Source organism: Meriones unguiculatus, chromosome 20 (assembly GCF_030254825.1).
Source record: "Meriones unguiculatus strain TT.TT164.6M chromosome 20, Bangor_MerUng_6.1, whole genome shotgun sequence".
NCBI classification, from domain to species: Eukaryota; Metazoa; Chordata; class Mammalia; order Rodentia; family Muridae; genus Meriones; species Meriones unguiculatus.
Genome location: NC_083367.1, coordinates 12,225,761 through 12,253,685, shown reverse-complemented (window position 1 = coordinate 12,253,685; position 27,925 = coordinate 12,225,761). Strand labels below are relative to the sequence as shown.

The following is a 27,925-nucleotide window of genomic DNA, read 5'->3' as shown; positions in this document are numbered from 1 at the left end:
GAGTTCTAGTCATATTCGTCCTTTCAGGAAAGGGGGTTAAATTTACTGCTGTCATTACTACCTTCAAACCACTGCAGCGTGAGGCTTTGTCCTAAGTGGTTAAAAAGAGACTGGAGGGTATGTGTGGGGGTGGGGACTCCTAAATTGGCGTCACTAGAGCTGGCTGTACTCCATGAGACATCCTTTTCTTCACACGGTGGAGGGTTTCAGCAGTTTGAGATGGGGTCAGCGTGGGCCTGTGCTCAGTCCTCTAGAACTCAGGAGACTGCGCACTCTTAGAAAGGAGAGGGTGCAGGAGAGCATGCTTGCCAGGGCTAAGGTGTGGAGGGCATCTCCTCTAAGAGACAGCCTGCCTACCAAGGCGCATGTTAGCCATGCTGGGTTCACAGGGATCTGGCCCACAGAGTGAGGTTGATCAGACACAGCACAGGTTATATATATGACCAGGGGTGTCTAGGGCGCTCTGCCAGACACCCCCTTTTAAAATCATTAATTAAATACAGAATTGCCTAACTCTCCCCACCTTTCCTGCCTCCACCCCTGTGTTATACCAGGCCTTCACCCAGGGGAGAAGTGCAGCCTCCCCGTGCTGCCCATCCAGTGAGAATGGTCCTGAGGAGGGAGAACGCACAGAGACAGGCACACTCTACTGTCTTCCACTCTGAAACGCCGTGGAAGTGTGCTTTCGACATCCTATCTCCTTAGCATCGCTCCCCCATGCTGTGCTCCCAGAAGAGCACCCTGAGGCCAGCAGAGGTGTGGTCTGTCTGTCCCTGTGTGCTAAGTGCCGCTTTGTTTTGTGACTCTCTAGGACCTGAAGATGGAGTAGTGACAAAGGCATCCCCATGATCCTGAGCACCTTTCGCTGTGGAGTCCAGCCCCGTTCAGAGGCTGCATGTGGAGCTGAAGGAACTGACCTCCTGTTTTCCTGAGAACCCCTTTCTCTCCTAATTCATGAGCCAGCAGGATGCGGTCGCCGCGCTTTCAGAACGCCTGCTCATAGCTGCGTACAAAGGCCAAGCAGAGAATGTGGTTCAGCTCATCAACAAGGGTGCCAAGGTAGCGGTTACCAAGGTAACAAGGAAAAATGCCATAACTGTTCTTTGAGAATAGCTTACCTCTTTTTGCCTGCAGAACTGTTGTTCGGTTCATAGTTTTTAAAGAACTGGCTTTTGGTAAAGGGATGAAGACTTGGGAGGAAAAAAGATGCATTGAAAATGTTTTCATTGTCATTTTAAAAATGAGAGTTTGTAATTTGCATTTGACAGTCTTTAAAATCACACATGAATTTTCCCCACCCACATTTGCAGCCAGCGGACAAGATATCTCTCCGGAGAAGTTCCCACACAGAGGCTGTGGGGGTTGGGGGTCGGGAGCTAGTAATTGTGTCAGGCAGGCCTCCTAGCAAGGAGGACCATCCTTTGGTCAGGAAGCCACCATTGTAGTCTCACTGCCCCATCTGACAGCTTGGGCCAGATGACAGTCGTGACTGCTGTGGCTCTGTTTTCACGTGGGCTTTCCAAGACTTTGCTCATCCCTCCTCAACAGACAATATGGTGGCAGATCATGGAACAGTTGGTTGAAGGCAGTTTTAGATCAAGACCTCAAGAAAGGTAGTCGGTAGCGGGTGTGGTTGTGCCAGCATTGGGGAGGGCTATATAGATAGCCTCAAAAATAAGCAAAAAATAAACCAAACAAAGTAAGTCAGGCCCTGCATAGCTGAAGAAATGTTAATAGAAGTATCCAGCTGTTAGTGTTACCATGAGTAACTTAAAGAACACCCTGGATTGCTTTGCAAAATGCTTTAAAGTTAATTCTGAGATAGACTAGTTGCGGCTTAACCTTTTGTTGCACAAATGGAGATGTATGTATGCTATATTTCACTGTGATTTGAGACTTCTCTGAGACTGAAATTTAGATTCCTAACTCTCAGATCATAGCTCCCTATATTTCAAGTTCTGAAGGAACTTGAATATTCTCTTCTCCTCACTTTGGAGATGAGGAAACTGAAGATAATTCCGCTCAGGTGAAAGCACACCTTACATCCTTGGTGTCCCAGTCTGAAGCTCTCCTGCATTTCACTCGAGAGCGAGCAGTGCAGTGGAGACATGGTTTCATATTTTCCACATGGCATTATCTGCTCCTAGCTCTGACTTTCTGGGCCAGATGCTGGTCAGCTGTCCACTCAGTCAATCATGTGCAGTCTCTGTATTACATACTAGTCTTGAGGGAGAAAGCCTTGTCAGTTGCCTGTAGAGCCCCAGAGATCTGTGAGTGTAACCTGAGCCTAGCATAAGGGTACTTAACTCCAGTGGCTCCTGTGGCCAGTCCAGCAGGTGCCACCATTCGAAGGCATTAGGCAAATCTGAGTTAGGCTTTGGCCCTGCTTTGTTGGCAAATTGTGTATGTGCTTAGCTTTTCAGAGCCTTCTTTATCTGTGATACAAGAATGATATGAGCCTTTCAGGGTTGTTAGTCCAAGCACTTGCCACATGGGCTGCCATTTATGTTTAAAATAGACCTCATTCATTTTTTTTTAATCCACAGCTTTATGGAGGTATATTTTACATACTCTCAAAATTAATCTAACTCAAGAAATTTCCAGAATACTTACATACTTGTGCAGCCATTGCCGCTAGTAGGAGTGGGCTGCCCTTTCACTCATATGTCGACAGGTTGAGGGGTAATTAAATTGGAAGAGTCCCTCTATGGTGAGGTTAGTGTCCTTTTATATAGACAGGCCAGGGAGTCTAACTCTTTCTTTCTTTCTTTCTGACTTTCTGGGACAGAAGTTGGGCAGCTGTCAGGCTCAGTCCCTCACATGCATTTGAGTTCCTGTCTTTTGAGCACACAGTGAGAAGCTGTCCTCAACAAGCTAGAGAGAAAATTCACCAGGACCCATCCATGCTTATTCCCTAATCTTCAGCAAATCCTACAAGTGTGTCCCACTATAACTGGCTTATTCCCTAATCTTGAACTTCCTTTTGGGAAATAAATATCTGTTATGGCAGCCTAAGCACGCCGATACAGCCCCATCTAATCGTAGAGAACTTCCACCATCCAGGAAAAGACTCTGGGTCCATTTACTATCTCCCTAGCCCCACCCCAGCTCTCCACAGCTATGACTCTCCTCTTTATTTAGGGGTTTTCTTTTCTCAGCTATTGCATAGAAATGGAACTATAGCTAACCTACCTAGTTTTGTGCCAACTTGATACAAGCTAGAATCTTCAGAGGAGAGAGCACTGTGATTACAGGTATGAGCCTCCATGCTGGCCGTTTTAAAATACAGATAATCTGTGACTTTGGTGTAGTCATGTCATGATGAACCCATCATAATTATATTGCAGGACGACATGCATCTCCTACTCCTAATCTACTGAACAGCTCAGCTTGGTAGAACTGCACACTCGGGCTATCCTCTGCTAGCTTTCTGATCACGTGATTAACTGTGGGTTGTGGCTTGCTGTTGCATGCCCAGAATCTCAAGAGAGATGCTGCAGATTTCTAGCCCTGGGGCAAAAAGTCAAAATTCAAATTGATTTCTGGTGAATGTACTTTCTTTGCTTTTGTGTCAGAGTTGAAGAATCATAAGTCAAATCGCCATAAACCGGGGATCATTTTTACATCTCTTTAGCAAAGTGAAATTTATGCACACCTATAGAGGTGGTGCGGCATGCCTTTAATCCCAGCATTCGGGAGACAGAGGCAGGTGAATTTCTGTGAGTTTGAGGCCTGCCTGATCTACAGACTAAGTTCCATGACAGCCAAGGCTTCACAGAGAAACCCTGTCTCAAAATACCAAAAATCAATAAATAAATAAAAAATAAAAAGGCACAAGGAATTTTTTTTAAACTACTGAAGTTTCTCTTTAAGAAACAACTTTCACACTCCTAGCTGTTTTCCCTCCCTACCTGCTTGGTTCTACGTTCTTAGAATATATGTGATATTAACTGATTGCCAGTTAAAATTTCTAAATTAAGTCAAATGAATGATGTTTCAGTACTTGCTGTGGAAAAAGAGCAAACTCACACCTTAGCTGTTCGTAGGTGTGGATCTCAGTGGCCCTAGGACATTCACTGTGGCCCAGCTGCTGTCGACCCTCACTCCCAGACCCTTTCCACCTTGTTCTCATTAAACATTGACTCCTCAGTCCGGTGCCTCCCATGCCTCCCTCAGCACGTGGAGCTCTTCTCTCTCTTTTGAGACAAGGTCTCACAATGTAGCCCTGACTGGGCTGAAATGAACTCCCATTGTGGCTCTGATTGGCCTTGAACTTGCAGCTGTCTTCATGGCCATTTTTGTGCACACGGACTTGCTTTAATGCTTCAGGCTGAACCTGCATCTCTCCAGCTGGAGCCTGATACTCTTCTCAGGGTCTCTTTTGTAGTGAGTGGCACCCCTGTTTGTCGTCCCATAGCCAGTCTGTTTTCTTTTTGACTCCCTTCGTCCCTCCCCTTGGAGGCCATTCATCCTCTCTCCTGAATTTCTTCTTGCTGTCTGTCCTGTACTGGTATAGGAGATACTTCTTTGAAAACAGGAAGGTGGGGTTTTCTCTTGAGAAAACCTTGTTTTCATAATGATTCCATTCTCCCCAGAGTTACCTCATGTAAGAAATATATTCACCTGAAGCTTCGTTTTATTAGCTTAACATCTGCAGGTATTCTGTTGTCTGGATAAATCCTCTGCATTGCTCCTGACGCTGAGTATGGACCGCGGGCGCAGTGTTAAAAGCCACGAGGAGCTGTAGGGTAGCCTAGCTTTCTTCAGAGTTGCTAAGAAGCTTCTCTTGGGATGCTGTGGTTTTCACTTCCTCTAAAAGTATCCAGATAAAGTTATTTGGTGCAACTTCAACTAAGAAGAAAATACAACTTCATTCATACAATTAACACTTATCCAGTCTCCATTTAACACAAATCCCTGACCCTGACAACTAGACCAGGGTTAGGTGACTAAGAAACAGAAACCAGCTGCCTGGATGGCACACACCCACATCCCCTCAGAAGGTGGCAAGAAGATGGTGGGGCTCTCCAGCCCATGAGGTCCAGAGAACCCAAAACCTCGCAAGGCTCGGTCCCAAACTCCATTAAGTCCCTCTCCTCAGGACTCAGGGAACTCTGTGTGTAGAAGAGGAGGCAGAAGGATTGTAGTCCGTCTACCATCTCTAACGCAGAAACTAGCTCCAGTTAACAGCTGCACAAAAGGAAAATTACTTTTCTCCAATGGAGCCTAACTGTGTACACAGAGCACACTTAAAGGCAGGCCCTATGTCCAGCAGAAGATGGCCAACTGAAAACAAAAACAAAAACCCAAAAGTCCCTCAATGGTATTTTTGAAATGGTTTTTGTTGTTTTCTTTTTCTTTTTTCTTTCTTTTTTTTCTTTTTTTTTTTTTACTCTTTTTTTGCTTTTATTATGGTTACCAATTTTTTATGATCTTTTTCTGTGTGCATGTTTTTCTGCATGTATATGTGCTTCTCATGTTTCTTTTTCTTTTTGTGTTTGTTTTGTTCTATTCTGGTTTGTTTGCCTGTTTTCTAAAGAGAGAGAAAAACAAGAGTGGGTTGATGGGGAGGATGAGGGAGGAGAAACTGTGATTAGAATATATTGTATAAGAAAAAAAAAGCTATTTTCAACTAAAAAAAAAAAATCAGAGTCAAGCTTGCTCTGAGTTTAGTCATGAGTCCCCACCAAACAAGACAAGTAGAACCCAGGAGGCTGTGCACAGAGTTGTGCAGAGTGCTCCACAGGGTAGGCTGAGGGGGAGGGATAGCATTTAGGAGATTGCCTGAGAGATTACTAGAGAGGGTCTGTGGCTGCCTGCTTGTGTGTCTTGTGTAAGAGGGCATCTACAGGTGATGTGAAATCAAGCCTCACAGAGTAGATGCCAGCTCTGAGGTAGCTGCCTGAGCCTTGGTTCTTGCTCCTAGTTATACCCATGTGATCCCTGCCAGTGGCTTACTCTCACCCTTCCCTGGTGTAATAGCAGCACATTATAGCTCTATCTCTGGCTGTGCATAGAGATGGAAGGGGCCAAAGGAAAGAGGAAGAGGAAGAGCGATGTCCAGTGTATCATAAGCACTTGGCCTACCACCTCCCTCCCTGTTCTCTTTCTGTATAATCTCCCTGTCATCGAGTTCTGCTCTCGAGACCAGGAAATATTTTTATGTGTTTCAAAAAAAAAAATTTATGCATGTAAAAGCAGGTCTGAATCACTTAAAATTGTAACTGTACTCAGTACTGTGCCCTTTTTTGGGCTATTTAAGAGCTGTGCTGTGTGCTCTGTATCTGCCATTATGTGCTTAGATGGGAACCATCTGAGCAGTTGTCTCCTGTGGAGGCCGGTTATTTGCTGCTCTGCATGGTGTGCCGTGGTGCGCATGCTTGGGTGTCTCTTCCAGACATAGATCTCTACTGAGAAAATTCCTAGAAAATCCTTGCAGCAAAAGGGGTATCTGTTAAAATCACAGCTTTCCCTCTAAAGGGCCACAGCAACTTAGCTAACCTTCAGAGAGATTTTGGGAATAAGTATCAGTGGTCAAAGAGACAGAGACCGAACAGGCTTCCAGGAGCTGCTCCAGCACGCTCTCGCAGACAGGGCCACCCAGACAAGGGAAATGCCTGTCTTACGATTTTGGAGGCCAGAATGTGAGATCAAGCTGTTGCAGCCGTGCTGACTGAACTTGGGTGAGCTATTCCTGCTTCTTGCTGCTGGTTGGCGGTCCTTGGCTTGCAGGGCTGACACCCAGTCCCCTTCTCTGTCTTCATAACGGCTTCTCTCTGTGATCTGTGCTACCAGGGCAAATACTACCCTCACCTAAGTGTGGAAGGGCTCCAGGATGACATCATTGCAGATCTTTCATACCGCAAATGTTCACAAGATTGTGGAACTTTAGCATGACAGTGAGGAGTCTCAGAATAGGGACTTGTAGATGGGAAAGGACAGAGAGGAGTGGCTCAGGATGCTTAGGGTCAGGACTTTGAGAGGCATAGGGTATGTGCCCCATTATCTGGATCAAAGTCTAGTTGTGCTTTGCAAGGGACGATTGCCTGGAGATTGTCATGCTGTTTTTCACTCACAGCGGGGACACCTGAGAGTGAAAGGCTTGGTTACCATTTGCTATAAAGATTTGGTCTCTGGTTGTGGCACTATAAAGAGGTGGTGCTGATCCCATCAGGTGAGAAGACCACTACTACAAATTTTGAGCCAAATTTGAAGCAAACTCTATTAAATACTGGCCAAAGTGATGGGCACTGGCCAGGTCCGTTCCCAGAATTCCTGGAGAATGGCCCTGAACTGCTCTGGTGCTTATAAAGGCAAAAATGATAAGACTTCAGCCAATTAGGATCAAACATACATCCTGACATACTTCCTATCTGTGTACCTCCTTCGTACTTGTATGTGTGCTCACATGCCTGTGTGCATGTGTGTGATCAAGTATGTCCTGTGTAGTTGGGGCAATCTACCTTGTTTACAGAAGTAAAAACACATGGCTTGTTATCTAACATGAACAATAGCTCCCAGTATTCCAAGAAGTTATCTGTCCTTGGGCAAGTGGGACTTAATAGGTTAGAGGCATTTTGTTTTATAGATCTCTTAAGCACAATAATTAAAACTTAAAACGTGACTTTAGCCCTCACAGCGGGGCCAACTGGAAAGTTTTAAGTCATTGGTAACATGCCCCAAAGAGAATAGTGGTCTCTAGCCCCTCACCCTCCTGCCTTTTGCTCACTGGCCATTAAACAAGTGGTTTTGCTCCATCAGGCCTTTTGCTGTGATGAGTTTTCTTCCTACTCAATAACTTCCTCTAATATTAGACCAGAATCTTCAAAACTCTGAGTCAAAATCCACCTTTTTTAGCCAGGCAGTAGTGGCGTGTGCCTTTAATCCCAACACTCAGAGTGGCAGAGACAGGTGGATCTCTGTGAGTTTGAGGCCAGCCTGGTCTACAGAGTGAGTTCCAGGACAGTCAGGGCTACACAGGAAAACAAACAAACAAAACAAAATGAAATCCACTTTTTTCTTTATAAGTTGATTGTCTGAGGTATTTGTTACAGCAACAGAACACTGTCTAGACAGGTTTTTATTAGTAACTGAACAGGCACAGTGCGTGTAAACCAAACTGTCCCTGACTTGCAGGCCCTACATGACCACTCTAGCATGAAAGTATCTTTTCCAGGTGAGGCTGTGGTCCATTTCAGTTTGTGGCTTTGTGTTTCATGACTTTATTGCAAGGTTTGGGTCAGAACCGGTATTTGCCAGGCTTTTGCCTTATAGTCATTTTTTGACGTCTCTGTTATCCAGCGGTGGAGTTGTGGGTGAACAGTGGGAAAATATATGGCTGTGGGGTTGCTGGTTAGGTGAAATCTTTGACTTGATAAAGTGTGCTATATACAGCAAACTTTAGAACTTCATGAGTGGATTTGAAGAGTCTTTGTATTTATTTACTTATTGCATGTATTTATGTAAATGTGTGATGTGTGTAGAGATCAGAGGGCAACTTTCAGGAGTTGGTTCTCTCCATGTGGCTTCCAGGGATTGGGCTCAGCTTATCAGGCGTGTTAAAAAGTATTCTAAAAATAATTTTTAAGCTGTTCCTGGTATTGCAGGCCTGTAATCCCAGCTATTCAGAATGCTGAAGCAGGAAGGTGGCAAGTTCAGGGCTAGCTTGGACTGCAGATTAAGTTCAAAGCTAGCCTGGGCACCTTAGTAAGCTCTTACTTCAAAAGCAGGCTGAAGGGATGGCTCATCGGTTTAAAACACTGGCTGCTCTTCCAGGGACCCTGAGTTCAGTTCAATTCCATGCAACCATGTGGTGGCTCACAACCATCCATAATGGGATCTTAGGCCCTTTTCTGCCTTGCAGATTTATATGCAGATAGAGTACTCATATGCATAAAATAAATTAATTAGTAACATTTTTTAAATGGGTAAGAGCTTATTTTGAGAACATTTACATGCATGTGACCCTAAATTCAACCCTCAGTACCACTCCTCTCCCACACTAAAAAATGAATTCTTCCCATCTCTGACTAAGCAATGTTCTAATGCAGAGGACACAAAAGTTGACTGGTCTCTGTCCCATCTCAAACAAACAAAAAGTTTATGTTTGTTTGTTTTGTCTCTTTGAGACAAGTTCTCACTATATAGCCTTGGCTGGTCTAGAACCTTTAGAGATTTGCTTGTCTCTGGCTCTGGAGTGCTGGGATTAAAGGCATGGTTTATTCAATAATGTAGTGACGTCAAAATTAGGGTGTTTAATCCCATGTTGCTGAGCGCATAGGTTATGCTAATCTGCTTATGCAAATAATGGTCCACTAATTAACTTTGTTTTGAGGTCATATTGAAGGATGTGCTTCCATTTATGGGGTAAATTTCTCCAAGTGGTACTGCGGGGCCAGAATGTGTGTGTCTTTGTAATTCTGCCATGCCAATGGACATCCATGGCACTGTGTGAGAGAACACTGAGCTCTCCTTTTGAAGCCCCCGTCCCCCGTTTGAACTCATGCCTTTCTGGAGCTTGGCTGGTTAATCTGACCTGTTTCTCTTCACTTCAGTACGGCTCCATAGCATTTCCTCTGGTGACCAGAAGAGTAGGTTGAGAGGAGACTGCATGATGATTCCACATCTCTTTTCACTGGGGGAAGAACAGGGCCTTGAGGGTACAGACTACATGCCAAGCTACGTAAGACATCTGACTGGGGTGGGGCTGCTGGCACTGGCCCCGTGTTCTTGTGCACAGCTAGCACGTGTTTGTCTGCTAGTTTATGCCCTAGCCCTCGGGCACTGGCCTGCAGCAGCTCCTAGGCATTGCCAATGGAAAGAGAATTTCAAATGGAAAACTTAGGCTTGCATGGATTATCATTAGAAATAACTGGGGAAATTGACTTATGGTGGTAGATCTGAGCAGTGATAATAACATAAACACAATGTTAAGTTTGTAGTTAGTGTGTTCTTGACAAAACCATTGAGACGTTACAACTAGTTCAAATAGTAAGTGGAAAAAATTCAAATGTATAGGTTACCAAGGAAAGTAAAAATGTGCCTATTGGTATAATACTGCTCTGGACAGGCCTGGCAGAGAGATTGGCTCAGAGATATCAGCTTCTGCCTGGGTGTTCCAGAGGAAGGCGTGCACCACCCATGCATGACAGGGGTGGGGCAGTGGTGGGTGGGGCAGCATGCAAGAAGGTCAGAAGACAACCTTATGGAGTTCGTCCTCTTCTTCCACCTTTCCAGGGATCAACTTAGGTTGCCAGGTTGTATGATGAACACCTTTACCTCTGCACCATTTTGTGGACGTGGCTGATGGGTCGTTAACTACTCTACGTGTTATGTTCTATGTTGTGGCCAATGTGAATAAAGCCCTCCCTAATACTTGTATCTTTCTGAACAAATGCTAGCCAGTCATGAGCACATTGTAAGATTCCCAAAGCAGCAGTCTGCTAGCTAGTGGTTGGCAGGTGCTAGATGACAAAAATGCCAAACCCCAAGGAGGAAAACTGCCTCCTCACTTCTGAGCTGCCCTGGCCAGGACCAGCACAGGGAGATTACTGCTGAGTCCTCAGAGTCCTCCTTTGTCCTGTCTTCATCCCTTTAATTGAAAGACTTCAATTTCAAAAAGTACACTAAGGAGAGCATGTTTAGAGACTTAAATTGCTTCCTCAGCAGGCCCATTGCTTCCTGAGGGTTTAGCTGTTGTATGTTTTAGGTTCTAAGTTGTTGTTCTCTGTTTGGTGTGGGGGGGGTGCTAGAGTTTGGCAGCAGCCTGGAACTTGGCTTCCAAATGGAGAACAGGGGTTCTCTCAGGATTGGTTGAGATCAGCACGGAGCCTATGGCAATACTAAAGTGCTCTTGCCTGAACTGCTATGCTAAGCATAGCAAAGGCTGGGACCAACCAGAAGGCAGATCCGGCAAGATTCAGGTCAACAGTTGGATGCTGAGGCAGTGCCATAGGCCAGGGGACTGGAAAAGCTCACTGAGCTGGCAGCATGTAGCCTCAGGCGGTCGTGGCAACAGGCAGGTAGTTGCTTGGACGGGCAGCCCAAGTTCAAGTGCCCATGAGCAATTCTCTCCCACTCCCCAACAGGTGAGTCTCAGATGGTGTTGAAGTGAGAGAATACCTACGTTTATTTATGTGAAACCAAGGGCAAAATAAACCCTGAGCAGAGAGAGGGATTTTGAGGGTGAGTGTGTTTGAGTCGATGTAATGAGGGTGGGGGTGGGAGGAGTCAGGCATACTTGATTTACATGTAGTAGTATAGTGCCTCATTTTTCATGCAGTAACATGGTCCTATCACAAGAAGGAAAATACAGTACTTAATTATCCTAGGGATGAGGGGAAAATCTCCAAGTACAATTGAAGGTCACTGTTGAAGACTGACCCTTAGCAGGGTGGGGTATTTCTAGGAATAATAGCTAGCTGAACCCAGTCTTCTTATCAGAAAAGGGTCTGCTTTGTAATCTTCCCTGAAAGCTATGTGACACTCCTTACAAATCACCCAGATTGTGGAGGAGGCTGCTTTTGAAACCTCACTGAGAAAAGGGAGTCCACCATTATAGACTGAGTGCAAACAAATGGCTTTCTGGAGACCTCAGACTTCAACCTAATCCAGCAAAGCTACACATGAAGTCAGTGACTTAAAGTATGTGGCTGAATGGATGGCAGTTAAGTTTGTTTCTATTGAATACAGCAATATAGAAAAAAAATGATATATAGGGATCAAGAGAAATGTACTTCAAGTTTGCAAGGTCTATTTAAAAGCAGTATATACTACAGATACCCAGATGTCCTAGTTCAGACTGTGTATGTACTGTTGAAACAATTGACATTCGTTTCTTTCAGTTGGGAAGATCAAGGTCCTTATGGATTTGGTTCCTGGTGAGGACTCTTTCTGGTGTGTAGATGGCCACACATGCTCTCTGTCCTCACATGCTCAGAGCAGAGTGGGAAGTCTCCCTTCTTCAAAGCTGCTGGTACTGTTACAGAAGGCCCCCTGAGGACCTCATCTGATATTAATTAACTCCCAGTTCCCATCTACAGACACTAGTACACTAAGGGATAGAGCTTTACATCAAATTCTGGAAGGAACCCAGATGTCTGGTTCATAACAAACCAAGAAAGAGAAACTGTATCATTGTTTCTACTTAGTTTCAGGATCTACAGCTGTGGATTCAGACAACTGAAGATGGAAACTCTATTCAAGACTACAAATTATCTTCTCTGTAGATGAGAATTTGTCATGAACTATCTTCATTTATTTCTAAAAAGTGTAAGAGTGGAGTGAGTGAGAAATATTAAAAAGAAATTGAAGCTGGCTATGATGGTACATGCCTTTAATTCCAGTACTTAGGAGGCAGAAGTGGGAAGATCTTTATAAGTTCAAGGCCAGCCTGGTTTATATAGTGAGTTCCAGGCTAGCCAGTATTACATTGACCCTGTCTCAAAATACAACAGCAACAAAAGAAAATGTATTTGTAATCTGTACAGAACATGATTTCTTTTCACACCATTCTAGCACAGCAACTGTTTACATAGTGTCTGCATTTTCTACAGTTGTTATTGTAAATAGTCTAGAGGTGATTTGCAGTGTGCGGCAGAGGTGTGGAGCTTGTATGCCTATACCATGCGAGTTCATGTATGGGACCTGAGTATCTGTGGGTTTTAATACCCTTGGAGGTTCTGGAGCCAGTTTCCAAGGATGCTGATGAAGGACTAAATGAGCCCATCAGCAGATGTAGAAATAGCATTTGGGGCTGGAGAGGTGGCTCAGCCCTTAAGAGCACTTGATACTCTTCCATAGCACCTGAATTTGGTTCCCAGCACTCGCATGGTGACTCACAACTATCTAATTCTGGTTCCAGAGGATCTAATGCTCTCTTTTGGTCTCCATGGGCACCGAGTCACACATAATGCACAGAAATATCCAGACATGTGCATGGTTAAATACACACAGGCAGGCAAAACATACATGTAAAATAAAAATAAATGAAGCCTTTCTTTAAAAAAAAAAAAAGTATTTGACAACATCCCATACCCTCATGTAGCAAGAATTCTCAGCAACCCAGAAATGAAGAGTTTTATAGCTATGGTAAAGGATATCTGCAGAAAACGATATAACAGTAACAACAAAATGAGCCCTCCAGTTGGCATCGTGCTTCATGGTGAGAAAGTATAGAAGGCCAGCTTCAACAGGTCAAGGGAGACTGGGAAGGTGTGTGTGGTTAGCAATTAGTCACTTGGCAGACTTTTCTCTGAGGGTATAAAACTTAATTATCTAGGGCTGGTGCTCTCTGTGACCAACAAGAGAATCTGAACTCTTTTAACTCTTCAGGGGCCAGTGAGAAAGTAAAGAGAAAGAGAAAAGAATCACGTCCACATACTCAGTAGATGAAGCAGAGCAGCTCCAACAAACAAGTTCTAACAAGCCTCACACAAAAACATACATACATACGTGTACACACATATGTACATACACAAATACATACATCTATACATACATATATACATGTATACAGACAATCAGATGGACACATTTGGTGGATAGTGGTTGGAGCAAAAGCTCCAACTCCGACAACAACGACATATCTACACTTGTATACATATTGGGTGGATGGAGCAAATTCGGGCAACTCCAATGATTGTCTATTTTTGTTCTAGGCTTATATACCCTCTAAAACAAAATTTTCTAGGTGAGAAGAAAAATTACCTCATGGCTGTAAAAGCATTTGTCACAAAGAAAAGTTGTTAAGAGGGAGTTACAGCAGGATAATTATTTACATGTCTTTACATTAAGACTCAAAACTGACTAAACATTTCTTTATCTATCTTTTAGCACCACTAGTTCATTATACGTTAGTAGTAATATTTTGATATGTCTTTCATTTCACAAGCTCATTATGAGTTCAAAGCAATAAGGTTTTTACCGAGAAACAGGTGGTCTATCTTATGTCTTATTTTTGAAGTCTTATATAGTTAGATTAGCTAATCATCTAAGATTTGTGACCTTCTCCCTGGATCTAACTTAGAATGAATGTTTTCTAAAATTGTAAATATGCCTCAAGCCTGTTCTTCCTAGTGCAATTATGTGCTTATGATACATGAAGGTACAACTTTTGCTATTCTACAGGAGGACTTAAAATTACTTGAATCAAATAAGGGATTCTATAAAATCATTATCATCAGGAATTATAAAATCATCAATTCATCTAAACAGCATTATTTTATGAAAGTACATCTTCATATTGAGTTACAGGAAATTTGCCCAACAGAGTAGGTTAATACCCCAGGGAACAATCACACCAGAGGTTAGGCAGTGAGGATTTCCTCACTTCTAGCCACACTATGCTTGATATATAAGAAAGACAGTAACAATAAGCATGGAAAGGCATATTGGCAGCAAGAAGCAATCTGGAGATGAAGCCCCTGGGGCCAAGCCTCTCATGCAAAATGGTGGGCTGTCTCCAGGATGCCTTCTTGCTCAGTGCAGTTCTTCCTGAATGGCTTTGCCAAGAAAGGAAACACTTTCCTGCTGAGACAAGGAAGAAGGAAGGAATATCTGCTCCCACCACTCTCCGGTGTGGTCCTGGAAATTCTAGCCACTGCAGTGGGTAAAGAAAGGGAAGTATATAGGCTGAAAACCAACCTTCACATCAATGGTGGTCATGATTGTGCAACACTGAATCGATTTGGTGCCTTTGAATTTTACACTTAAAACTAGCCACCATGTTAGGGTAAGAAATTCTTATCTTACCGCTAGAATCCAGTCCCACTGAGAGGGGAAGGTGGGGCAAGCAGGGGTGCAGGGAGAATCCCATGGCTCTTTATGCCAACAAAGGAAAGGAGAAAAACTTCATATTGGCAGTTGCTGAACGGGCAATAACTATCATTCCCTTAGGCATGTGGCCGCTTGACTACCTACCTGGCAGCCTCTGGCCTCAGCTCCTGAGACTGTGGATTTGTTGTCCTGCAGAGTATGAAAGAACAAGGAGTTATCAAGTCTTAGGCTCAGCTATCATTGCTGCCACCCTTGGTTTTAATATTCTTATTATTACTCTTTTTAGCCTTTTCCCATCCTTAAAGGAACTCATTTCTAATTCTGGTATGACAAGAACCCAGAGCTACTGCTCTCTCGGGTCCTCAACTACAGTAAGCTGTATAGTTGGGGGTGGGGGAGGGGTGGCCCTTCTCTGCCGTGTAGTACACGTTGCACTGTTCACACACTTCATCTGTCAGTTCGTCGGTTCACTGAGGTGTAGTCTAAGTAGCTGCCCTTGAAGGGCACGTGTGGATGAGGCCTTATCGCTTAGGATCGTGTACGCTGTAGTAGATGACGGAACCCTGAACAGCCGATTAAATTACATAAACCACTTTTAAATAGTTTTGCTGGTGTGCATTTTTAAGGAGGCCTAAGTATGAAAATTACTGTATCACCACAGTAATTCCTTCATCGATGATGGGATTTCCTTCATCAATGAAATCTGATTATTAGAAATAATTGGCTATTAAAAATATGCTTCAATTAACCTTTCCAAATCATTGATGATTATTACTATTCTAAAGGCCTATCCCAGGAATGGTTGCTCTTGCCCAGTCAGGAATCCACTTCTGTTCTATTACATTTTGCCCTGTTATTAGGCATTTCTTTAGTCTTGCTGCTTTTTGTCACCTACGGTCTGGTTAAGATGTGATGTCTCTTGTCCAAGTAGACAAAGTGGCTTTCTCCTAGGGAAAGAAAGCTCTGGAAATTTTTAAATCATAACTTGTTTTTATTTGTTGTTGTTGTTATTTTTTTGTTTTTTGTTTTTTTTTAAGATTTATTAGTTACGATTTATACAGTGTTCTGCCTGCATTTATGCCTGCAGGCCAGAAGAGGGCATCCAGATCTCATTATAGATGGTTGTGAGCCACCATGTGTTTGCTGGGAATTGAACTCATGACCTTTGGAAGAACAGCCAGTGCTCTTAACCTCTGAGCTATCTCTCCAGCCCCATAACTTGTTTGTTTGTTTGTTTGTTTTTTAATTTATTACAGTTTATTCACTTGGTATCCCAGCTGTAGCCCCCTCTCATTCCCTCCCAGTCCTACCCTTCCTCCCTCATCTCCTCCCATTCCCTTCTCCAAGTCCATTGATAGGGGAGGACCTCCTCCCCTTCCATCTGACCCTAGTCTATTAGGTCACATCAGGACTGGCTGCATTGTCTTCCTCTGTGGACTGGCAAGGCTGCATCCCCCCAGGGGGCAGTGATCAAAGAGCCACTCTTTCCTTAATGCTGCGGGTAACACACACACACACACACACACACACACACACACACACTCTGCTCACCTCCAACCAGGGCTGCATGATTCTGAGCTGGTGTGTTTCTCGTCATCTCCTGAGAAAAGGAACCACTGTCCTTCTTCCCATCACACTGTTTGCCCTCCTGTGGGCCACATCTACCCATCTTTCTCCTTGCCGCATCCCGTTAAAATAGCTTAGTTGTTTTATTTCTTGGAGCTAATAAGTCTTCGTTCTATTACTTCCCCTCAGCACTACCTTCCTTTGGAGCCTTTCTCTTTCGTTTTGTCCCTTGGGCTTCTTCCCAAGTCTCTATATGGCTCTGGGCAGATGAATGCTGTTGAGTAAAGCTGTGTTGCTAGAATGACCGAGTGACAGCCTGCACCCACCCACCTTACTCTTCCGGTACAGCATCTGGGTCGCTCACGAAGCCACACTGCTGCTCTAAAATGTCTGCCCTTTAGTAAGGAGGGCATAGAATGCCTAATCAGCAGCTGTGGCCGGGGTGGATGAGACCCACGCTTTTAGACTTTGGGCAGCTTTGGGGACAGTGTAATCCTTATTACCTTTTTCTGTAGGCTGTGGCTCTCAAGTGACCCTGAGTCACCATCACTTGAGGCCTGGACCTTCTCAAAGAGGTCTCAGTGTCTAGCGAGGATGCTAAGTGCCATGTCTGAACACATGCTGCTCCGCTTGACTTTCCCATTCAGTTAGACTTGGCTCCCTGCCTATGTCCGCTCATCACCTTCACTGGTGGGAGGCCAGTGTCTTAGGGGAACGTCAGCCCTCCCTGCTTCTCTCCCTGGAGTGAGAGGGATCACTTTGAGTGTGGTTTTATGGGTCACCTGCTGGAAGGCAGCTGCTCTGATGTTCCAGTGCGTCAGCTCTGTAGATGTCCATCATGCCTGCCTGAACACAGTGCCATGCCAAGCCACGGTCCCAGAACTCTTGACAGTGGGGATGCTTTTCTGTGGCTTTGTTTGGCTGTGTTCACTCTTTGCCTAGCTGAAGTGAGGCAGCCTGAACCTCTGTCTCGCCTGGGCTGGATGAGGGAGAAATGCGGGATACAACTCCTCTCACTCTCCTGGCCTGGGGTGGCCCACCCTGAAACTACAACTAGAAACCATTAAGTAGCTTCAGAGGGGTTAGATCCTGCACACTACGATCCTCAGAAACCCAAAAATAACCCTCTCAGGACCCGTCACCATGTTGATAGAATTTAACCCTTTGGTGGTTAGGTTTTAGATTTATTAAAAGACTCTGGGTAAGTTGGGGCTGGAGAGATGGCTCAGTGGTTAAAAGTACTTGATGTTCTTGCAGAGGACCAAGGTTTGGTTTGTGGCATTCACAGCCACCAGTGACTCTAGTAACAGGGGATCTGGTAGTGTCTTCTGGACTCCACAGCACCAGGAACCTACATACAATCAGTCAGAAGTCTCATGTACATAGAGAAAAGCAAGTCATCTTCTGGAAAGATTCTAGCTAAATCTAGACTGTGACAGGGATCAAATCTAGTGGGGTAAGTGAGCAGCGCTCACAGTCTCACGCTCTCAGACTTACTAGAAATACAGACCGTTAGGCTCCATCCAGACTCTGAGTCAGGATCTCCAGCAAGAGGCGCAGCTGTGCTGCAGCCAGCCCTCCCGGAGATTCTGGTGCCCAGGGAGAGAAGAACTACTGTCGTTAGGTGTGCAAGGAGCTGCAGGGTTCGATGTGGGTAAACTGCCAAAGCATACAGAAAGAAATGCTGGTTCAGTGTTCTGCCCTGGTAACAGGGAGGAGGGCACCAAGTAACAAGCAGCCGGAGGAATAGCTCTTGCTTGGGCAGGCCCAGTCTGGCAGCTTTGGCCTAAGGGATCCCTTTGGAAGACTTTTCCTGGCCCCTCCCCCTCTCATCCCATATTCCCACCTGTCACAGATCAGTCATTTGGGACGGTTGTACAGGAACTGGTAGCTGGGTGCTACCGTTGACGGGAAACCCTTACAGGAAGGAGCAGGTCAGACACCACAGACTAAGCTCCCCAGAAGGCTTAGGAGTATAGAGAAAGTAGAAAATCTCTGCTCGTCCTTTCAGATCTGAGGAAAACAGGTGATCTCTCAGAGCTCCAAGGGGTCAGTGTCTGGGCACAACATTCAAGAACCTGAGAGCATCTCAGAAGCCAGACACAGAGCTCCTCCACTGTACTCTAGGGTTTTTTTTTGTTTTGTTTTTTTTTTTGTCAACTTTACACAAGCTGGGGGAGAAACTGGCTGTATCAGTTCAGTTGGTAGGCAAGTCTGTGGGACATTTTTTTTTGATTAACGGTTGATGTGGAAAGTGGTGCTGCCCCTGGGTAGATGTTCTTAGGGTGTGTAAGGCAGCACACGGAGCAAGCCATGAGAAACAAGCCAATAAGAGTGTTCCTCCGTGGTCTGTGCCTCCGTTCCTGCCTCCAGGTTCCTGCCTTGAATTCCTGCCCTGCCTTCCCTTAATGATGGACTTTGACTTGGAAATGTAAGATAGATTCTTTATTTTTAAAGCTGCCTCTGGTCATGGAGTTTATAACAATAGAAAGCAAACTGTCACACACACACACACACACACACACACACACACCCCAGGGCAGTGGATAGGTGAATTAGAGCTTGGGGGTAGGGTCAGAGGGCTTAAGGGCTGAGTCTTTATTACTGGAACAAGTGACAATCTCTTATGCCTTTGCTTCCTCACCTGCACAATGGGCGCAAAAGACCAAATGAGCTAACATGTGAGAGGTTCTTAGGTCAGTGTCTCAAGCGCAGGAAGCCTCTACTGCCACTGTCTTTGGCTGTTGTTTTCATTGTTCTCTGTGGGCCTTAATGGTCTAGGCTGAGCCAGGCTTGTCTTTGAAGCTAGGGTGGAATCTAGGGTACTGATGCGTCAATACTTCTTCATAGTATTCATTCTATATATAGTCCTTTCTCCTGCTTACATTTCCTCCCCCATCAGTCCTAGGGGCATGGAAATGGTTGTTCAAAGATGCCTCTAGGAATCTGTTTTTTCATATTTTCAATAAGTCAAGGCAGGGGTGTGCTGTGCAGTGGGTGGGGGCAGCCTCTTCTCTGAAAGGCTCCACTGTTCTTACTTTTCACTTATAGAATGTTCTGGAAAACAAAGCCCAGTTCTGCCTCTTGCATTCTCCCTTTGTCAGGGGCGGACAGCTTCAGTCTCCTTTTGCTAGTGCTGTTCTCTCCCAGAGACCAGCAAAGGGGCTGAGTGTAGGTGGGTACCCAGAGCCTTCTCAGAGAAACCCCTGTGTACCTGCATCGGCTAAAATGCTCCAGCAGTCTGACACACCCTGTAAGGGGCAGAGGCATCCTTGAACCTGAGCTTCTCCACACCCTACAATGTCCAATTGTTTCCTAAAATGAATCCAATTGTGTGGTTTGAATCAAAATGCCTCCATAGGCTCTTAAGGAGTGGCACTGCTAGGAGGTGTGGCCTTGTTGGAGGAAGTGCATCATTGGGGGTGGGCTTTGAGGTCTCAGAAGGTCAAGCTGGCTCTAGTGGCTGACAGTCACTCCCTGCAGCTGGCAGATCCAGATGTACAATTTGCAGCTACCTCTCCAGAACCATGTCTGCCTGCATGCTACCATGCTTTCTCGCCATGACAATATTGCACTGAACCTCTGAACTGTAAGCCAGCCCCAATTAAATGTTTTCTTTCACAAGAGATGCCATGGTCATGATGTCTCTTCAGCAATAAAATCCTAACTAAGACACCAGTATCATGGAATTTGTTCCAGGGTCCCTGTACTCCAGGAGCTCTGGGCCTCTTGCATATGGCTTTTCTACCACCCAGTGCCAACCAGATTCATTGCTCATGTGTTAGAGTAAATAAAAAAGAGTGTTGGACTATATAATATTTATTAATTATTGCCCTATGATTATTAGAATGGTGTTATTTAACCCACTATCACAAATAATAAGACACAGACACCTGTTAGATTTATAATTGCCTTACTTACCTTGGACCAGGCAGATGTTTCACTTATACTGTCTCAATATCCTCATCATCCATCTCCCAGACCCCATCCAATGTCATTCACCTTAATCCTCCTCAACTGGATTACCTTTCATCCAAAATCCCATGGTACTTGCTTTTATTCTTTATCTGGTCCTTTCCACGCCATCATTGGAGTCTTTTTTCTAGTCCCACATGGTTTTTTTTCTCCATGCTAAACCATGGTGGTGTCCTCCTCCTTTCTCTCTTCCTGTCCGTCTATTTCCTGTGATTCTCTGGTCCTCAAAAGCCCAGGAACCTTAGCCATGCCTACTCTATTCCACCCTGCCCAGGTATAGGCCATTTAATGAACCAATCAGGTATAATGTTTAGGCAGGTTTACACAAACAAGGACGGGGGTATGCAGCAGGCAGTAACTAAATCTTGAGGGCCAGTAATTAGCATAGACCAATCTCCAACACTCATGGAAGGTTCTTTTAGGAGGTCATACCCCAGATGGTCCCAGGACATTCTGTGGCTTGCTAACAGGATGCCAAATGCCATGAATGTGGAGGTAGCTGGGGTCATGTCTTGGGAATGAGAGAGGAGGAGTTTGGAGAAGGGTGTTCCTGGAAAGACTTTGTAAGCAGAAGCAGAAAGTGGGTACGTCAGAGCAAATTCCAAAATGGAAGCAAACATGTAAGGAGGGACTGTCAAATAGGAGCCTTGAAAACTAGAGCCTGTTTCTTCATCAGACCCATATGACAGTGTCAATAGCTCCCCGCTCTTTACTGTGGTGAAGGGTAGGGGTGTCTGTCAGGGAGGGACAGCAGTGGGGTGTTTCCTTAGCTTGGAGGCTGACAGACAGCAGCAGGCAAACCCACACTAGACGGAAGATTGTATTTCATTCTTATCTCAAATGTAGGTGCATGTGGAGTCCGTTCCTGTTTGATAGATGAGAAAGCAGGCTTAGGTAATTGTCCTACACAAAATCACCAACTGTTAAATCTGACTGATACCCATCTGTCTCCAATGGCCCTAGCCTTTTACTTCTCAACAGGAAGACTCTGATGACTTTGGGTTTGGACACTTCTGTAGCCTAGGGACATTGTGTTTTTTGTAGTTTCTAGTTGTGTGTTCTGGCTTGAGCCCATCTTAGTCCATTCCAGGGTCTGAGAGATGCTATAGACTGACTGCAAGCAGCAGACCTTTGCTTCTCAGTTCTGGATACTGTGACGTCCAAGTCAGGGAGCTAGCACCCATGTGGCACTGTATCATCACCTGCCCTATCTATAAGACGCTAATCCTGACATGAGGCTCACCTGCCCAGAGACCAGGGATCAGGGCTATGGCACAGGCTGTAGGGCCAGACATTTGTGCAAGCATTGGGCTCCACAGAGGATCGCAGCTTTCCTTCTGCCTTCTGCCTGTGCTCACATGGACAAACCTCTATCCTCCTTACCCATCAGGAATAGGTAGGTGCTGGTATGAATGGCCACCAGGGCTCCTTAGACTGTCTCTGGGTAGAGCTGCTGTCCAGCCAGTCCTCCAGCCCTGTCCTCTGCCCTGCTCTGCTTTCCTGTTGTTAAAGGCACTTGTTTGTCTCTGTTCTCACATAGCATCTCACAGCACATTCCCTCACCTCCGTGGACAAGCTGTCTTGAAATTCAAAATGCCTTAGAAAATGCTAATCAGTGTTGAGACACGAGGTCATTCACGACAATGTGTGATGACAGGTGGAGCCTGAGCCTGGGCCCAGTGGGTAAAACCCAACTACTCCCCTCCATCTGGGACATGGTGGGCACCTCACAGACAAGATCAAGGTTAGCTACCACACGGCCAATGGAGAAAGGTCAATCCTTTGTCTTATCTCTGACCTTGCCCTTTTTTTTTTTTTTTTGTGAAGTTTTTTTATAGCCTAATTCTTGGGAGTAACTCTGTCCCTTAATTAAGAATTCTAATTTTAAAGCAAGTTCTGGCCTCTTTCTTTGCAGACTCATTCTACTGCTTTGATTGGATTTCATGGCTAGGCGTAAGATCCTTTTTTTGTCTGTTGTTTTTCTCTCCATGGTTGGTTATCATGGCAAACTGGCACTTTATCCAGATCATAAAGATGCTTTTCCCACTAGAAGATCAATAAAGGCAGTGGGTTCTGTTGTAGAAAATAAAAGTGTTAGACTCTATGATGTTTATTATTTGCCCTTGGATTATTGTGGCGGTATTATTTAACCTGCTATCACAATCAAATAAGATACAGACACCTGATAGATTTTATAATTTCTTTATTACCTTGGGCCAAGCAGATATTTCTGCCTTCATTGTCTCAGTAACCTCACCATCTATCTCCCAGCCCCCATCCAATGCCATCCGCCTTAACCATCCTCATCTGGTCTACCTTCCATCCATAATCCCAAGATACTTGCTTATATTTTTCATCTTGGTGTTTTCTCCATCCACATCATCCTTAGATTCCTTCCCGCCCCCCCCCCCCCATTGTTCCTTCTCCATGCTAACCCATTCTGGCATCCTCCTACCTCCTCTCTTTCGGTATATTTCCCTATTTTGAAGACAAATTCTCCTGTCTTCAAAAGCCCAGGAACCTTAGCCACACCTACCCCATTCTGCCCTGGCCAGGTTATAGGCCTTTTAATCAACCAATCATGTACGTCTTAGGCAGGTTTACACAACAAGGCTAGGTGTGTTCAGGGGAATAACCAGATCTTGAGGACCAGTAACTATCATCAATATGCAAGATTCAGACCAGCCCCCAACAGAGTTCTTACTGAGATGCTAAGCTGGATAAAAGGCCTCCACGAGCCCCTTTTTCTCGATTGCCAAAGTCACTTGAAGTTTTCTTCATAGGAAATCCTGAGGGAATACAGTATGTCTCTGGGAGAGCCTGGAGATGTAGGAGTCAGTTCCCTGAACAGAAGCTAATGTACACCCAGCAAAGAATGCTTTCTTTTGGGTATCTTGCACCGTGGGAGCCCACAGACGCATACAGTTGCAGAAAAGGGAATGATTCTCTGTGACTCAGCCACAGGGCTGAGAAGCCCCCATTGCGGTGAGATTAAGATCACTGCCATAATCTTTATGCCAGATCTGAGGCAAGTTTTATTAAATGCTAGCCAGGACAAGAGGTACTCACCAGGTCTACCCAGGATTCCCAGGGTATGGCACCAACTTTTCTTTAGTCAGAAAAGCTTATAACGGCAAAACCCACAAGGCTGTGTGTACTTTTCACCTTCGTCCAGTCAGGGGCAAGCACTCATCCAGATGTACTTCCTGCCTATGCCCCGCCTACTTGTGATAAAGCACATCCTGTGTAGCTGGGGCAACCAACCTTGTTTACAGAGTGAAAATTTTACAGGAACAGCAGCCCCAGCACCCCAGGAAGTTGCCTGTCCTTGGACAAGTGGGGCTTAGAGGTTAGTCATTTTTGTTTTGTGGCTCTCGTAAGCACAGTAATTTGAACTTAAAACCTAATTTTAGCCATCATAGCAGTACTCAGGGAACACCTGGGTGCCAGGCAGGAAACTAGAACAGCTGCAACATCACCATAATAGAATGTTGGACCAAAACCCAACAAAAACTAAATCACAATAAGAAAAGCCCAATGATACTTTGTTTCTTAACATGCCTGTAATAGGTTTGAAACACTGATTTGTATGTTACCTCTGGCAGCAAGCAGGGAATGACAGTGTAATTAAAGGCCAAATAAAAAATATATGCCAAATTTGAAAGAAGCTTAATTCTTGGGGCCACAGAGAGATCTGGTAGGCAGTCACAGGAACAGCAATGGTTTCTCTGAATTTTTGTTCAACTAGTTGACAGATATGTGGATCTTAATATACTATATTTTTAAATGGCTGATTTCATAATTTTAAAATCTGTTTTTAAAGAAAGGAGAGCCTTTTCCACCTCTGCTTGGCTTTATGGAGTTATTGACTAGATCTTAAGGAGCTGATGGGTTTGACATTTGTTTGTCTCACATCCATGGTCCTATCAGATTCATTGTCACTGCACTTCACCGCCTCGTAGTATTAGCATTAGCAGGAAAACAGGACAAGAAACCCCACATTTTGCCACTTACTCGGTGCTTAATAAGACTAAAGGAAATCTTTGCTTTTTAAATACATTTTATTTCATAGTAGTAGTGATAGTGTTTTGAGACAGGGTCCCACCATGTAGCACTGGCTGGTCTGGAACTCTGAAATTCCCCCTGACTCTTCTGGGATTAAAGGTGTGTAATACTGCTCCTAGCTGGATGCATTTTTTTTCCTTCTTGGTCAATTACAATGCTAATGGCCAAAGTTAACCAAGGCAAGTTGAATTCTGGGTAAATTGGCTGAGAATCCCCTGCCAGAGCAAAAGGAAGACAGCTGGGGTTAGGGGAAGGGGTGTTCTTAAAAGCTGCTGTGTCTTTGTTCTACTGTCCCGTCCCCCCTCCCCCCGGAGGTATCTTGTTCTGAAAACCATTGTTTCTTTCGTATTAACAGCATGGCCGGACCCCCTTGCACCTTGCTGCCAATAAGGGTCATCTCTGTGTGGTCCAGATTTTGCTGAAGGCTGGCTGTGACCTCGATGTGCAGGATGATGTAAGTAGAAGCAAAGCATCATTTCCTCCTGAGACGGGTTGGCAGGGGAGCCTGTCTGCAGCCACAGCCCTCAGTGCAGATGTCAGCAGTGAGAGGAGGCAGGGTAGCAGAGGCTTGCCAAAATGTTTTGCCTCTAGTCTGGTCCCCATGCTGGCGAAAACTTTCTTGGGAACACCTGCTGGGAGACCCACTCTCAGCAGCAAACTAGTTTGCAGGAGGCTCTTCTGTTGTGGTCCTCATTTGAGAGGAGAGTCCCTAAGGACATTTCCCTGTGTCCTGTTCTAGTACACTCACCTGAAGTGAGTGTGGGAAAGGCCTACTGGGTGAGTGTGTCAGTGACCAAGTTTCCTGCTAAAGAGAAGATGAGGCTCACCTCCCCAACCGCACTTACTCTTATTTTTTTCTTAGTTTCATTTAGCTGGAAGTTCCACTCCCACTGAAAAGGAGAAAAGGGACTCAGAATGCAAGAACAAGGCCTCTAGAAAAGAGTTAGCTATAGTTCTATGCTATTACCAAGATGTGACTCCCATCAGCTTGCTGAGTCCAACTCCAGCCACTCTTAGATATGTCACTGCTGCCCAGCCTTATCTGTTAGGCCTGAGTCTGTGGGACTGGCTGAGTGAGATTGCACAGCACAGAGTTTTCTCTTGGGTCTTTGGAGAAGGTGGAGTCCCTGAAGAGGGAGTGTGTAAATTGTCCTCCAGTGAGCTATTAGGAAAAAACAAACAAACAAAACCCTATGGCGATACAAACTATTTTCAGAAAGTGTTTCAATTCTTTTTATTATTTTATTTTGGGCATTTTGCCTGCACGTGTACCTGTGCACCTAGAGCATGCAGAGACCAGAAGAGGACATCAGATACCCTGGAAGTGGAGTTACTGATGGTTATGGACTGCCATGGGGGAGCACTGAGAATTAAACTCAGGCCCCTTGAAAGAGCAGCAAGTACTCTTACCCACTGAGCAGGGCCCTCCTTCATCTCTCAGTGATGTGGTAGAATTCTAAGAAATAAAAGTGCTGTGAGTAAAACAGCATCTTACAGAGTCTGGCTCTGTAAAAACTTCTTCCAGATTCACCTTTAACAACACTAGCTAAAATCTTCCTTGTAGTTCCGTACAATAGCCTAAAATTTAACAAACACATTCACAGATGACTTACAGCCTTGAATGTGTGAGACACTATCTGCAGGCAGGTGGGCACATGGACTGGTTTTATGCATGGGCAGAGTTAGCAGCATATAGATATAAGTCTCATATAAATCCCTGGTTATATCTGAAGCATACCAGGTCACCAAGGGCATTAGTCTCAAAAATGCTGATTTAGCTATAAGTTGTTGATTTTCATCTTGGGTCACACTTTATTTTTCTACACTAGACCCAATAAAACATACCTGACCCAAATTGGCTCCTTAGAGGTCAGGTGGAAAATACAGGGAGAGAGTAGAAATAAATTATCAAAGGGAAGACAGGGCCTTGAGTTGCTGGTACAAATATGTTGGAATAATCTAGTCTTCTCTTTCATAATTAAAGTTGTTGCTTGCCGCTGTGGCAAGGTCACAACACCAGCCATGCCACCCCATCCTGACCCAACACCACTACCCTATCAGGTCCTGAATCTGAGGCTCTCTGTGGTCTTATGTGACAGGCAGTATGCTCATGTTTCAGGTATGAAAGAAACAGAACAGGCAAGAATTCCCTCAGCACAGAGCTACTGGGCCAGGGCAGAAGGAAAGCCAAGCCCTGCATTTCGATAAAACACATCTCTTATTTGAGCCACTGGGGTCTTTTTATATCCTTTCCTGCTTTACACAGGCAGTGAGCACCTTGCTTCTCCATATAATGCAAAACAACACTAACCGTGTAACAACAGTGTGAAAACGGGGGTACTGACATGCCCTTTAACTGCTTCCTGTGTGCCTACCTGCCCGTTGATGGTCAGCTTTGAGACATCTCCGAGACTGCAAATAAATTGCTTTTATTATCATTAAAGAAGAGGGACAGTTTAGAAGTTCCCCATCTGGGGGGTGGGTAGAAACGAAGAATGTTGACTTTATGAAGATTGACTTCTGACTTCATATTCTGCAGATACTGATCTTTATGGCATGGTAATATCTGAGAATTAGAGGAAAAATGATCTCTAGTGGCTTGGGGTGGGATTATTATGAGTTTCAACCCGTGGAAACCAGTTCTTGAGATGCAGCTGCTGGAGCAAAGTTTTCCTGCTAATCCTATCAAATGCCATCTCTGATTGGTCAACGAGCAATCACATGACTCCTACTCCAGCAATAGTCTAGGACCCTGTGGCTATAGTAAAAGGCACAAAGAAAGACAGAAATAGGAGAAAGCATAGAAGAACAGGTAGGAAGGACCCTAGAAGATCTGAAAGAGAAGAGTCAGCACCCCACTTTGCACGCTTGTTGAGGACCTACTTACAGCATATTTGCTTGGGCTCCTGGGGGCTTCCATTAGCTTGGCTTTGGAACACCCAGTGCTTTTCACTATATAGGAGATGGAAATGAACGTATTCCGGAACAAAGATTTAGAGCTCAGGTTCAAATGCTCTGCAGTGAGAGACAACTGATACTTCAGGGAGATCACGTGCTGGCTGGCTGCATTCTTTGCTAACGGGTCAGCACGTTCCAAGTCAGAATGCCGGCCGAAATGCTGCTGCACTCACGGCTTCTGCCAGTGTCTCTTCCTTTGTTTCTTCAATTAATCATTCAACAAGTAGAACTTGGGTGGCGTAGGGGCTGTCCTCTGTGCTGCACTCTCAGCTCGCATGGTTAAGGTACCCCGGCCTCGCTGAGAACCCCAGGGCTAAGTTTAACTGCCTTCACAAGCTGGAGGCACCTTGCTGTGGAGGCACAGAGCCATTGCAGTTTGATTCAGCAGGCTATCCGAGGTGGGGTTTATCATTATAACAAGAGAATTACAGGGCATGGCTCTTGGCACATGTTTAGGGATGAATAAATATTGAGCAAACGTGTTGAGAGGGCTAGTTCTTCGGCATTTTCTTCAGTTTCAGAGTTCCCTGGTTGATACGGATCTATTCAAACAGGCTTTTGTCAGAGCTGCTGTGTGGATCCATCA

The 27,925-nt window shown here is 44.9% G+C and overlaps 1 protein-coding gene across 6 annotated transcripts in view; it reads left to right on the top strand.

Moving 5' to 3' along the window:
- The window catches only part of Ankrd6 (ankyrin repeat domain 6), a 150,546-nt gene that overhangs the window by 90,869 nt on the left and 31,752 nt on the right, over positions 1 to 27,925 (top strand). For all 6 annotated transcript variants that reach the window (XM_060373386.1, XM_060373389.1, XM_060373387.1 and 3 more), the window contains exons 2-3: positions 812 to 1,074; positions 24,737 to 24,835. In XM_060373386.1, coding sequence (XP_060229369.1) covers positions 955 to 1,074; positions 24,737 to 24,835 — 219 coding nt within the window. In that variant the 5' untranslated portion in view covers positions 812 to 954. The remainder of the gene's footprint in view (positions 1 to 811; positions 1,075 to 24,736; positions 24,836 to 27,925) is intronic.